This window comes from Nicotiana tabacum, chromosome 6 (assembly GCF_000715075.1).
Source record: "Nicotiana tabacum cultivar K326 chromosome 6, ASM71507v2, whole genome shotgun sequence".
Lineage (NCBI taxonomy): Eukaryota > Viridiplantae > Streptophyta > Magnoliopsida > Solanales > Solanaceae > Nicotiana > Nicotiana tabacum.
The window spans coordinates 181,542,945-181,555,636 of NC_134085.1; the positions used below are offsets into that span (position 1 = coordinate 181,542,945).

Here is a 12,692-nt window from a genome sequence, read left to right on the forward strand (position 1 = left end):
ACGTGCCTCATCTCTGTTTCTCTCTTCATCAAACGTGCAAATTGTTAGTTAAAAGTTGACAGCAGCATAATGAAACTCGAAATGCCCAAGATTTTCCATTCAAAATCACTATACTCGTATGAAAATAGCATATGTCCAACAAATGATAAACTTAAACACAATTTGGTTGAGGGTGAAAGGGAGGTGCTTGATCTCTTCCACCAAGACCTCTACAAATGAACCCCAAAAAGATCTATCTAAATATTGATCACTACAAATTTTAGAAGCAAACCTGTGTCTTCTGTAAACAAAACTCGAAAGAACAGCAGGACAAGAGAGCCCATCTTAATAGTAGTATCATAAGGGTCATTGACCATTCTTCACAACGAGCTAGCAGAAGCATGAGTACGCAAAGTGGTTCCTTTTTGAGACGTAATGAGATATGTAGTCTGTTAAAGAAGCAGAGGAACCAGAAATATCAGCAGGAACAAGTATCTGAGTCTTCCCAGAGGCGATTCTCTTGCCGGCCACATTGGCATAAAAGAGCCCTGAGATGGCTGGTACAAATACATCACTCTGAGAACACATGTGAAAGTCTATAACTTTCTCCAGTTCTGAATTCTCTGTGTCAAGAAATCTTGCTTTTTTGTCTATGGGCATTATGCTTTCCTGCAGGTGCATTTTGAAGCAAGTCAAGCGTCGAAACAAAGACTAAACAACAAACATACGTGTATATACTAAACACAAATCTGGCTCACATGAACTGAAGAAACTGTACCTTGGTGTATGTTCTAGGAAAGAGATCCTTTAATGCATCAAGGCTGCTATCCCATCTTGATTGAGTCAGATATATAGTTGTATCTTTGTTGAAACCAAGTTTTCTCAAAAACATAGCTATTTCCTGTGGACCAAAGCAACTCTTTGATCTAGAACCACTGTTCCCTTGACAGCTCTTTTTCTCCAATATATCAACCCTTAGATCCACGGCAATAAACTGTCCATTTGACTTCCTACTCAAAGTTCTTAAGCGCTCCACCATAGATTCAACTACTCCATTAACTTGAGGCTGAAGCTCTAAAGTTCCAAACATTCCCAAACATGCAATTGCATCAATGTTGCTATTGTCTTTCAATTTTTTCATGTTTACTGAAGGAAAATAAGTGGCTAGTCTTATGCTCCCCTTTGATCTGAAAATCGGCTCAATGTTATCAGCAATGTATTCTTCAGTAACCCTACTAGGAACCTTCACAACTGCTAGGTTCCTTTTGGATGGCTGGGATTTTGTTACTTTTACCACTCCATTTAGGCTTTTCACAAAGTGCTCAACATCGTAGACCTCTTCAAAGTTCCTGAAAGTCACAAAATTATGAGTGAACTACTACAGAAAAGTTCTTTTCCAGTTAGAACTGTACATTACATGACCTACACAAGAAGATGGAGCAGAGACCACTTTAAATACTGACCTTTTATCACCAGGTTCACTTCCCCTGATGTCTGGGAGTACAAGATTTGCTCGCAGATATCTTGCTATTACCACTGCATCAGCAATCTGCAAAATTGCCACAGAGAGAATACACAATTAAATTCAGTCTCACTCATCCTGTAAAGATACCTTCTGCTCAATTATTTTTGAAGGGGTGAGGGGTAAGATACCTGAGAGACGTGATATTCAGGACCATTAGTGAGCGAGAAGGTAACAAATCCTTGTGATTCGTCAGCTTCCTCTGTTAGAACACAACCATTTAAGAAAAATATGCTCATCTAAAGTAAGAGAGAGTGAAGTATTAAATCTCTCACCAATAAGTGATATAGGCCTACAAGGTTTTAGAGAAGGCCCATCTCCATCGATAACCAGGCTTTGCTTTCTGGTACTATGAATTGATGTGTCAGAATCCACCTTGGTAAAGATAAATTGCAAAATTAAATCAAATTGATCAAATTTGTAAATTCTATTAGTAAAGTGAAAAAAAAAGATGACTGAATCAAATAACTACTAGTGGTAGCATCTATCCACCTTTGTGGAGTGCTCTTCACGTAATTTAACTGGATCTCTAAATACAAAGTGATAACCAAGATGCAAATATTTGAAAAAAAATAAAATAAGTATAAGCCAGAAAATTGGTGGGATCTTTCGAGAAACTGGGAAGAGTATTGTAGGTAATGGCTGCCAAAGCTTTACACAAGTTTACATTTGAAGATGCTGAATCTAAATTGGAATCATAAACAGAGGCAGGGCTAGGATTTGAAACTTATGGATTCGCGATTTTAGCTCTTTTAAATTACTGGGTTATAAATTAATAATCTGTACATATTCCACGAATTTCACGAGACAAATACAGAGTCTGCACAAAAATTATTGAGTTCGGCCGAACCGTAAACAGAGCATGTGTTGAAGATATACGAATCAATATTAAGGAAAATGAAGATAGTCTTACAGGAAGCTGGGAATCAAAGTGGTCGCGCTTGATCATGTCGCCGAGCATAACGAACATAGTGATAGTAAGAACTCCAGCCAAAACCTGTCTCGGATCCACTCCCATACTGAGTCAAACTACCTCATCTAAATTGAAATGGAGGGAGTACTACAGTCAGACCTCTCTATAACAACATCCTTATATAACAACACTTTACTATAAAATCCAAGCTTTTTTATATTATGTTATAATATATGTTCTCTATAACATCACTTCGGTATAACATCTAAAAATATTCGGAACAAACGAGGCTATTATAAAAAAATATTATATTTTTCTTGGTACATGGGGGGTTAGGGCCCAGGGGGAGTTAGGGGGAGAAGTGTGTGTGTTAATGTGTGTGCGTTGGAGTAAGTTAAAAGTGTGTCGGAGAGGGCGACTGGTTCTCCTCCTATCCCACCGACACTTCTCCTCTCTTTCACCTAATATTAATAAACAACCCCCCCCCCCCCTTTATCTCTCAAAAAATCATATGTTATTTACTCAAAACAGATTTGCTGCCCCTTTCCCTTGAGCAAGGTATGTTGTTCGGACTCTTCGAAAATATCGTCGAATGCGTATTGGATTCTCCAAAAGTAGTGTATTTTTGAAGAATCCGTTATAGGTGCGATAATATTTTGGGAAATTCACGCAATATAAATTGTGACAACTTTTAATGCCCCCAAAATTTTAATATAGTGTTTTCTTTACATTTTAACCTTGGATAAGCATAAAAAGCATTTAGATTGATAATAGTAACAACGTCTTTCTTCTGGCAAAATCATACTAATTGTTTCAAACTTGTCCTTAAGAGTCAAAGTCGGATTGATCATATTACCAATGAGTTCAACTGAATTCAATATTTTTAATAAATATGTGTGTGTTAAAAATCAAATGTGTCACGTATGATTGGGTTTATGAGTGAATCACAAGAAAAGAGGGATGCTGAAAGCCAGGTTGTATTGGACAAGTGACCCACTGGCCTTCACTTCACCCTCGTGACTTACCTGACTCAACTTGGCACGTGCCTTTCTTTCCTTTGTCTATTATCTCCAATTTTATAGTACTACTACTGCATATGGCTAGTATCGAAAAGATTAACAAGTACCATCAAAGTATGTGGTGCTCAAATGTGGCTGCTCTTCTCTAGAGATTTCGAGTTCGAATTCTGGGTATGAAAAAATTCTTGGTAGGGTGCGCTTTTCTCCGAATGGGGCCCTACGCGACGCAAATCCGGATATAGTCGGGCTCCAATGCCGGCACCGGACACTGAGTGGGAAACCACAAAAAAGATTAATAAGTATGACAAACTATTAAACCTATGATGAAGGAAAAAGGATGATTCTACCACAAAAAAGATTAATAAGTATGACAAACTATTAAACCTATGATGAAGGAAAAAGGATGATTCTTTTGGATCTAATAATTAGTTTAATCTACTCTCCATCAATTATTGCTTTAATTCAGTGCCCGAATGTCTAATAAAATTTTTATGGTTCTAACAAAACTTTAATGAAGCGGATAGAAAAACTTCATGTTTAAATAAAAATTGAGTAATTAAAGGTATTAGTAATAATTAGCAGCCAATAAAAAGAGAGTCAAACAATTGGCCAATTTTCTGGTATTATTAATATAAGAAAGGAGACCAGAGCGGGGATACTGCCGTAATTAAAGGCAAGATAGCAAAGTAAATTGGAAAACCCACCCACTAATGACGACTGAAGTGGATCCCTTGCCCCATTCTTTATTCAAATCAACAGCGCCAATATTTTTAGTATTAAACACTCTCCTAAATCTGGTGACACTTTATAGGTACATAAAATAATCATATATATCGGTGACGTGATAGTATTTTTTTTTTTTTTTTGTGCATATGTAACTTACTTTTTTTTCATTTATACAGAAAAAAGTTATACACTTCCCAATTTACTACTGTATATCTCAATTTTGAACTTTTCTTGAGACGGAAAATATTTGGTTAATTTGAGATAACGTAGAATGAAAAATAGCACGATAGATTTCGGAGGAAGTGAAGTGAAATACTTACTATAAATAGAAGGAACTTATTATTCCTAACGCTTCCATAGTAAGACATTTCCTAGTATTAATTGTCGACAAAAGATTCAGTCCCTAATGAATACGAGTAATATGATGATTTGGTCGTCCAAATTTATAACTTAATCTTGATGATATTTTTGTCCACCAAAACGGTGAGTCATAGGTTGTGGCAAAATCATCACGATGTTCAAGATTCAATATTTGATGTTCGAGATTTTATATACTCCTCTTCACTTTTACTTGTCACGTCACGTTTTGACTTTTCACGCCCCTTAAATAATGATTGACATGATAACTTTATCACAATAACACTATCATTTGATACTCAGTAATTGAACCCAAATTCCTATACGTATTTATAATAGCCACTATAAAGTTCCAAGTACATTTAATTTTTATAGATATCAACATTTTATACATCCATCTGACCATCTCTTTAGTTTAAAAGCCTGATTTTTTTTTAGCCAAATGATTGAGTAAATTTAGAAGCCAAACCATTCAGAAAATCCTTCACCAAATTTTTTGGAGGCAAACATTATTTTAATAGTTTCCTCTCAATAAAAGTTGAACATGGGCAGGAAATCAAAAACTGGCAGGGGAGAGCAAAAAGGGCAAGGCACGGTCGCAAATGGTGGGAAGCAAATTGTACCGCAATCAGCAGATGCGAAGAAAACACGGAACATCAATGTACTTCAAGGAATCGCACCACTAGAATTGTCACAAGCAGGTATAGATCACACACCAATTCGTCGTAATTTGATCAGTAGAGATGAGAATTGTCTGGCGCAAAGTAGTGGGAAAAGCTCTTGGGCAGATATGGTAGAAGAAGAGGTGGCGGAGGAAGCAGGGTTGGGAAAATCACAAAATTCTATGAATTCATGGAGTAAAGTAATAGGGCCAATACCTACGACTGAGGGATTCGACTTATGCAGGGAGGAAGTGATTGGTCAAAATGTCAAAATTACAATTGATGATATTAAGGATGAAGTTGAGTATTGTAGTTCAGCAGTGATTTGCTATGTGTTGGGATCTAACCCTCCATTGTCAGTAATGGATGGGTATTTTCGGATAATTTGGGGAAACATGGGAATTGACAAAGTGACACTCGTCAACAAAGGGGTGTTCCTTGTGCGATTTCAGACTGAAGAAAGTGAGATCAAAACTGTCGAAGAAGGAGTCCAGGTGTTTGATTAAAAACCAATTATTATTAAACCATGGAAACAGGACATTGGCATGAAGAAGGAGACCATTAATAGAATTCCTATATGGATTAAGCTCATGGGATTGGATATCAAGTATTGGGGAAAGAGTTCTCTCACAAAAATTGCAGGCATGGCGGGAAAGCCATTGAAAGCAAATAGAGCTACAACACAAAAGGAGCAACTTACCTTTGCTAGAATACTTATTGAGATGTCGATTAACCAGCAATATCCATCAAGAATCATGTTTGAAAATGAATATGAAAAAATTATAGAGCAATGAGTGGTTTATGAGTGAAGCCAGTGCTTTATGCCACATGTAAAACCTTTGAGCATGAGCAACAGGAATGTCGGAATTACATGAGGAGATGGAGTCAAGGAACAACAAGGCCAAAGTAAAGAACATAATGATCAACAAAAGGAAGACAAGGGTGGGCAGGAAAGACCTAAGAGCACTACTAGTATTGTCGATAATGAAGGAGGAAAGACAAAGGAAGTCATGCAAGAGACACAACAGAAGAAGAATGGACCTGAGGCAGGGAATAATCATGCTACAATTGCTAGAGGAACTGGTAAGAATAGTAAGACTACAACACCAAGAGAGGTGACTCTAAAACTTGGGAACTGTTATGCAGCACTAGCACAAAGAAATAAGGAGAAAACAAAGTTTGATGAGAATATAGCAAGCTCATCTAACCCTGGAGATAAGCAAGCTATAGTGGGGACCTAACCATGGGAAGGGTAGGGGAAACCCCCATCCTAATGGATAGTATTGGCTTGGAATGTCAGGGGACTAAATAAGCTAGCAAAGTAGAAAGAAGTAAATTTATTTCTGCATAATGTAAATGCTGGATTATTTGGGCTCCTGGAAACAAAGATTAAGAAGACAAAGGCACAACAAGCATATCTTAATCTTTGTAATGGTTGGTCTTTTAGCACAAATTTGCTAAAACGTCTGGGAGGTCGTATATGGATGCTATGGAAACCTCAAATATATGAGGTTAATCTGCTCAAAGTTATTGCACAATTAATGCACTGTGAAGTAAAGCACAGAGGTACTGGAGAGCAGATGTATATTACGATTGTCTATGGTTTCAATGATCAAGCTCTTATGAGAGAATTATGGGAGGATATAAGTAAATTGTATAATCAGATACATGGACTATGGGGAGTAATAGGGATTTCAATTGTGTCCTATATAGAGAGGAGAGGATTTGAAGGCCAGTCACTATGGCAGAAAAAAGAGTTTAGGAATTGTGTATAGGCTTGTGACCTACACAACGTAAAATCCACATGATCCTATTTCACATGGAATAATAAACAAGAAGGGGATGACAAAGTCATGATCAAGATAGATAGAGTATTAGTAAATAATGAATGGCTATCTCAACTTCCTGCTTCCACAGTTCATTACATGGAGGAGGAGTTATATGATTATAGCCTGCTATTATTAGTTGGGAAAGAGGAGGAAACAGAATGAAGAAACAATTCAAGTACTTTAATATGTGGAGTTTGGCACCAGACTTTATGACAAAAGTGGAGGAAAGCTGGCAGTTGGAGATTAAAGGGACTAAGCAGTATCAACTAGTGGAAAAATTGAATAGGTTGAAAAGAGTTTTAATAAATATTAACAAGAGCAGGTTTAGTGAGGTAGAGAAGAAAGCAGACCAGGCAAATGAGGAACTTCTAACATGCCAAGCTAGAATTCAGGCAAACCCATTGGATTATGAACTGCATAAACAGGAGAGAAAATTAGCACAGGAGTGTAGTAACTGGGAAAAAGCTATAAGTCAATTTCTGATGCAAAAAAGTAAAATGCAATGGGCAATACAAGGTGACCAAAATACCAGGTTCTTTCATAGGCCAGGAGGAACACAAACAAGATTTTTTTAGTTAGGGATGTAAATGGAGATAACATAACAGAGGTGGAGAGGGTTGCAAAAGCATTCACTGATTACTATACTACTTTATTGGGTACAAGCAGAAGGGGTATAGATCATGTTTGTAGTAGTCTAGTAAAAAGAGGATATTGTTGATACTTAATTTTTTCCTCACTTTTAACTATATATACATATACTTTCAAAATGGTGCATATACATCATCATTTTGATTTATGAGCATACACAAGCATTTTTACAATTTTTCATAATTTTTTAAAGGCTTTAGATCAATTTATTCCTGTATTTTATTATTTAAATATCCAATAATTACCTTCCAAATTATTTTTATGATAATTTAATAATCTAAACTTATCATTTGTACCAATGTGAGGTCTTAAATATTTTCAGTGCATTTCTTATAATCACATTTGTATTTTTAGGTCTAAATTACACATTTTACAATTATAGCCCATATGCATGTATGATTACATTATTTATGCAAAAAATAACTTTTATAATATTAAATAACTATTTTTAATCATTTTCATGCATGAATAATAATTTTGTTATTTATTTATTACTTTTATAAATTATTTATTTGATTAAAATGGGGTATTTAAAATCTAGCCTAAATTCTACCTATTTTCGGACTAACCCCCAGTCCAAACACCTAATACACTAGCCCAAAACACCTCAGCCCAATCAACCAAATAACCCCAACCCAATCAACTAAACCTACCCGACCCAAAAACCCTTTTAAATCATAGCCGTTGAGCTCTGAGATCAACGACCCATATTATTCCTACCCTTTTAATTATACCCAGACCCCTAACCCTAATTCATTCCCTCCAAACCTTCCGCCTCTCTATACTTTCCCCTCTGAAGAACCCTAACCCACCACCTCTCCTAACCTCTCTAAATCCGGCACTAAAATGGAATCAATCGTTGATTCACTTGTCTTATTGATCTCCTCTCACTACTGGTTACTCGTCTGTGGTGTTACCTAGTTGCTTGCCTAACACGGAAAGAAAATCTCATCAAAATCGAACCAAATCGGTTCAAATCCGTGATTTCTTTGATTATTATGTCTATGTTCATCAGGTATCCTTTGTAAGTACGAATATTTTCTATATCTGTTGATGATTCTTACGTATCATAAATTAAGATTTTCAGACCTCTTTTAATCGAACTAAATCGGGTTCGATTCTCTGATTTTTAGTGATATTCCGTCTATGTTCCTCATGTTCTGTGTGTTGTTTGATTTTATTCAGCCGATTTTACACTTTCCCTAAAATTAAGGTTTGAGACTTTTCCCTTTCCCTTGCTAATTCTGATTGCATGTAATGAATCTTTCCTTTATCGTGTTTGATTGATGATTTTCCTTATTTGGATGTTAATTTTTACCACTATATGAACCCTTTCCCCCATTCCCTTTGGATAGACTTTCTAGAACTCGATAGCTTCACTAAATCTAAAGCTTTACTCTGATTTGCATTATATATTATGATTTTGGCCGGCTGAAAGATAAAGCCATTTAGTTCTGGGATCTTGCTACTCAGAATATTGTGGGCTTTTATTATTTTGTGCATTTTCGCTTATTTGGTGAGTCACTTGACTTCTGCAATCTCATTCTTATATGTCTATGATCTGTATGTGTTCTTACTTCTGAATTTATGGTTCAATATGCTTCTGAGTTATGTTAGGTGTTGTTCTATCAACTTTACATATTTTAGTCTCTTTTACACTTAATTGCTCCTAATGCTACCAGTTCTAAAGTTATTTATTCTTAGCCTAGTTAATCTGGACTATCTTGAGGTTTGTTCAATTAGTATGTTAAACTCTTGAATGCTCATGAACATGTTTACTCACTTGTCCTGAATTCCTGCAGTGGATGCCTCACATTTGTGTTAGCATGTGTTAAGACCTTCATTGTTAGTCATAATTTACCTCCCTGCTATTGTGTCATTCAACATGATCATTCGACCCCATACCCCCTCCCCTCTAGTGTTTGCTTGTGATTTGGAACAGTTGTCTCATCAGGTTTGAATCAGTACTATGAGACATTAGGCTAAACCTTTGATACAAACTGGATAATCTTTTGTTAATTAGACAACTATAACGATGTTTGAATGCCTATGCTTGCTACTTGACATGATTCTACTTTCTATTCTGAGTAATAGTCTGTATATGTGTCTTAATTTGTGATTGTGATTGTAATCTCACCCCTTTGCTAACATGATATCCTACTCTTTTTATGATTATTTGACTCATTACAATGCTGTCTTATTTCCTTGGTAATAACACTAGGTTGTGTACTGCGCATAATTCAACCATGTTTTAACATGCCTTGTGTCACACCTCCTTTTTCCGCCCCCGCGAGGGGTGAAGGAGTTTTTTCCAATTAAAGGACAATCGAAATAGGATTTGTTTGTTTATTTCAAAGTCGCCACTTGGGAGATTTAGGGTGTCCCAAGTCACCAATTTAATCCCGAATCGAGGAAAAGAATGACTCTTATTACAGTCTGCGTACCAGAAATCCGGATAAGGAATTCTGTTAACCCGGGAGAAAGTGTTAGGCATTCCCAAGTTCAGTGGTTCTAGCACGGTCGCTCAACTGTCATATTCGGCTTGATTATCTGATTTAATACATATTGAACCTATGTGCGAATTTTAACTTTTAACCGCTTTTTCCATTATTATTATTATTATTATTTTTATCAAGAATTGCAACATCGTGGAAACACATCTCGAACCACGTCACATCAATGCACCCGTGGTTGTTGGCATATTTCAACTCTGTTGAGATTTGGATTTGGGTCACATAAATGTGCACCCGAGTTTTATGAAGTTAACATTATTAAATACATGCCTAAAGAGACTATCATATCATTATCTTGGGTAGGGCCGTGAAATTTTCTAAACGGCCCGTCCCAGAATCTAAGCAATTTTAAAGCAAATATTTACTGAGGGCCCCGCAATTTTGTGTTTTTATTCGGCGAGGCTCATCTCATTCTTATTTTTAAAAGGGATTTGAAACGTCATGGACATGCATCTCGAACCACATCACAATCAATGTACCCGTGATTAGAGACATATTTCGACTCCGTTGAGATTTGGATTTGGGTCACATAAATGTGCACCCGAGTTTAAGAATGTAATTTAATTAAATCGCATCTAAAGAGTCTAACGCGTTATTATCTTTGGGTAAGGCAGTGAAATTCACTAAACAATCCGTCCCAAATTCTAAGTATTTATTACGATCAATTATTGAGGGCCCCGAAATTTGCATTTTTTATTGGGCGAGGCTTGTCTCATTATTTTTAAAAGGATAATCTCAGAATGACTACATTCTTTTATTCTTCGTTTTCTCTAAAATAAATGAAGAAAAGGTCCTATTTTATTTACATACTTATGAGTTATTAAGTTTCGAACGTGATTTGTTGAAAGAGGGACGTGATACGGGCAATCCGTTTGGCAGTTATGGGCCCAGGCCCAGGGCACACTGTATGGACTGGACCTGGACCATTCCTTTTCCAATAAGGGCCTGTTAATTCATTCGACTCAGGCCCAACATTTATAAGGCTGAAATGGAAACCGGTGTTATTTTATTCTAACGGTATTGTTGCAATTTATAACGAGGCAGCCTACTAAATAAAGTGAGATTAACTAGCAATGGATAGTTCAGAACTTAACATGCGTTGGAAGATATGCTAACCATAAACACAGCTAAAATTCAAGATATTGCTTACTACACTATCACCCTTTTTATCTAACAACATACATACACAGTACGACATTAAGTTGCCATACATGACGTCTATTTATACATGATGACTACTTTCATTATCCTAATAGAAGATATGAACTATTATACACAACTTAATGTTCAATATACAGACTATGTATGATTAAAAAAAACAACTTCAACTCTTCCTTTTTTTTGTATTCATGTTTCAACTTTCCTCTTACATTGACAGTGTATCAGTGGTGTACCTGGTATTGAGAAAAGCAAGAGAAGAAAAGGAGTGATCAGTGGAAGCAGTAGCAAACACACAGCAACAACAGCAACAGAAAAGCAGCAACACAAAGACAGCAATCAGCAGCAACAACCCAGCAGTCAGATTTTTGAAACCCAACAAACCTAGCAGGAACAAACCCAATAATAACCAGTAGAAAAAAAACATCAACAGATTTGAGCCAAAACAGAGGTTCAGTGATCTTTCAGACAAACCCAAAATACCCAGCTGAAACAGTGTTGTACCAGCAGGGAAAACCAGGAAAAGTGAGCTGAAAACCCAGCAGTATCCCCAACAAATGCAGGCTAAGCAAAGGAGGGAAACAGATGCAGAAAAGCAGACTTCTAACTGTTGTGTTCAGAAATCCAGCCCTCTTTTAACTCTCTATTAAACTGAAATTAGGCTAGCCTATTCAAGGCTTGAAAGTCCAGCCTTGTTTTTGCTTTTCTTTCTATCTCTCAACACTCAAGGCTGTCCAACTCTCAACTTAACTGTCCAGCCCTTAAACTTGACCTTCGAACTCCTTAATTTCTGATTTTTCCTCACCTCTTAAACTCTGATCTCTAACTTTAATTTCTAATTTTTCTAACCCCTTAATTTCTGATTTTTTCTCTAACTGGTCTCTTAGGATCCGAAAAACCAACCCTTTTAACTCTAAAATCAGTCTATTTATAAGCCAGAAATGGCAAGCCCCCAGGCTGCCTTGGTCCCTTCAGCTTTTTCCTGCCCATACCCCTTTAATCCCCCATGCTTAAATGTCTTTTCTTGATCCCTACTATATTGTTCCCCATGCTTGTCCTATTTGTTTTAATCAAGAGTCATGAGTGTATTATAATACTCATTTAATTCCCATGCTTTGTTGTTTTGTTCCCCATTGTCATTAAAATAAGCTTAATGAGTGACCCCTAGGCAGACCCCAGCCTTAACAGCCTGTTAATATGTTACTAAACTCCAAAAATTACCCCTTAACCCTTGAATATTACTGTACTACCCTAACCCTTAACAGTCAATATATAAGCCCCCGTGAATTTAGCTAATAATCACTAACTACTTAGCTAATCAGCTTAAACTCAATACTGATTTTAGGTTGGTCTGTCAGATTTTCTA

At 36.5% G+C, this 12,692-nt stretch overlaps 1 protein-coding gene across 1 annotated transcript; it reads right to left on the reverse strand.

Annotated features, from left to right (window-relative positions):
* Nucleotides 1-91: 91 nt before the first annotated feature.
* Nucleotides 92-2,851, reverse strand: LOC107803288 (protein MANNAN SYNTHESIS-RELATED 1). The gene is made up of 6 exons (XM_016626978.2): nucleotides 2,415-2,851; nucleotides 1,777-1,876; nucleotides 1,633-1,703; nucleotides 1,443-1,528; nucleotides 758-1,328; nucleotides 92-648 (listed from the first exon to the last, which is right to left on the reverse strand). The coding sequence occupies exons 1-6, from the start codon at nucleotides 2,517-2,519 to the stop codon at nucleotides 370-372; spliced, it is 1,212 nt and encodes a 403-aa protein (XP_016482464.1). The 5' UTR covers nucleotides 2,520-2,851; the 3' UTR covers nucleotides 92-369.
* Nucleotides 2,852-12,692: the final 9,841 nt, after the last annotated feature.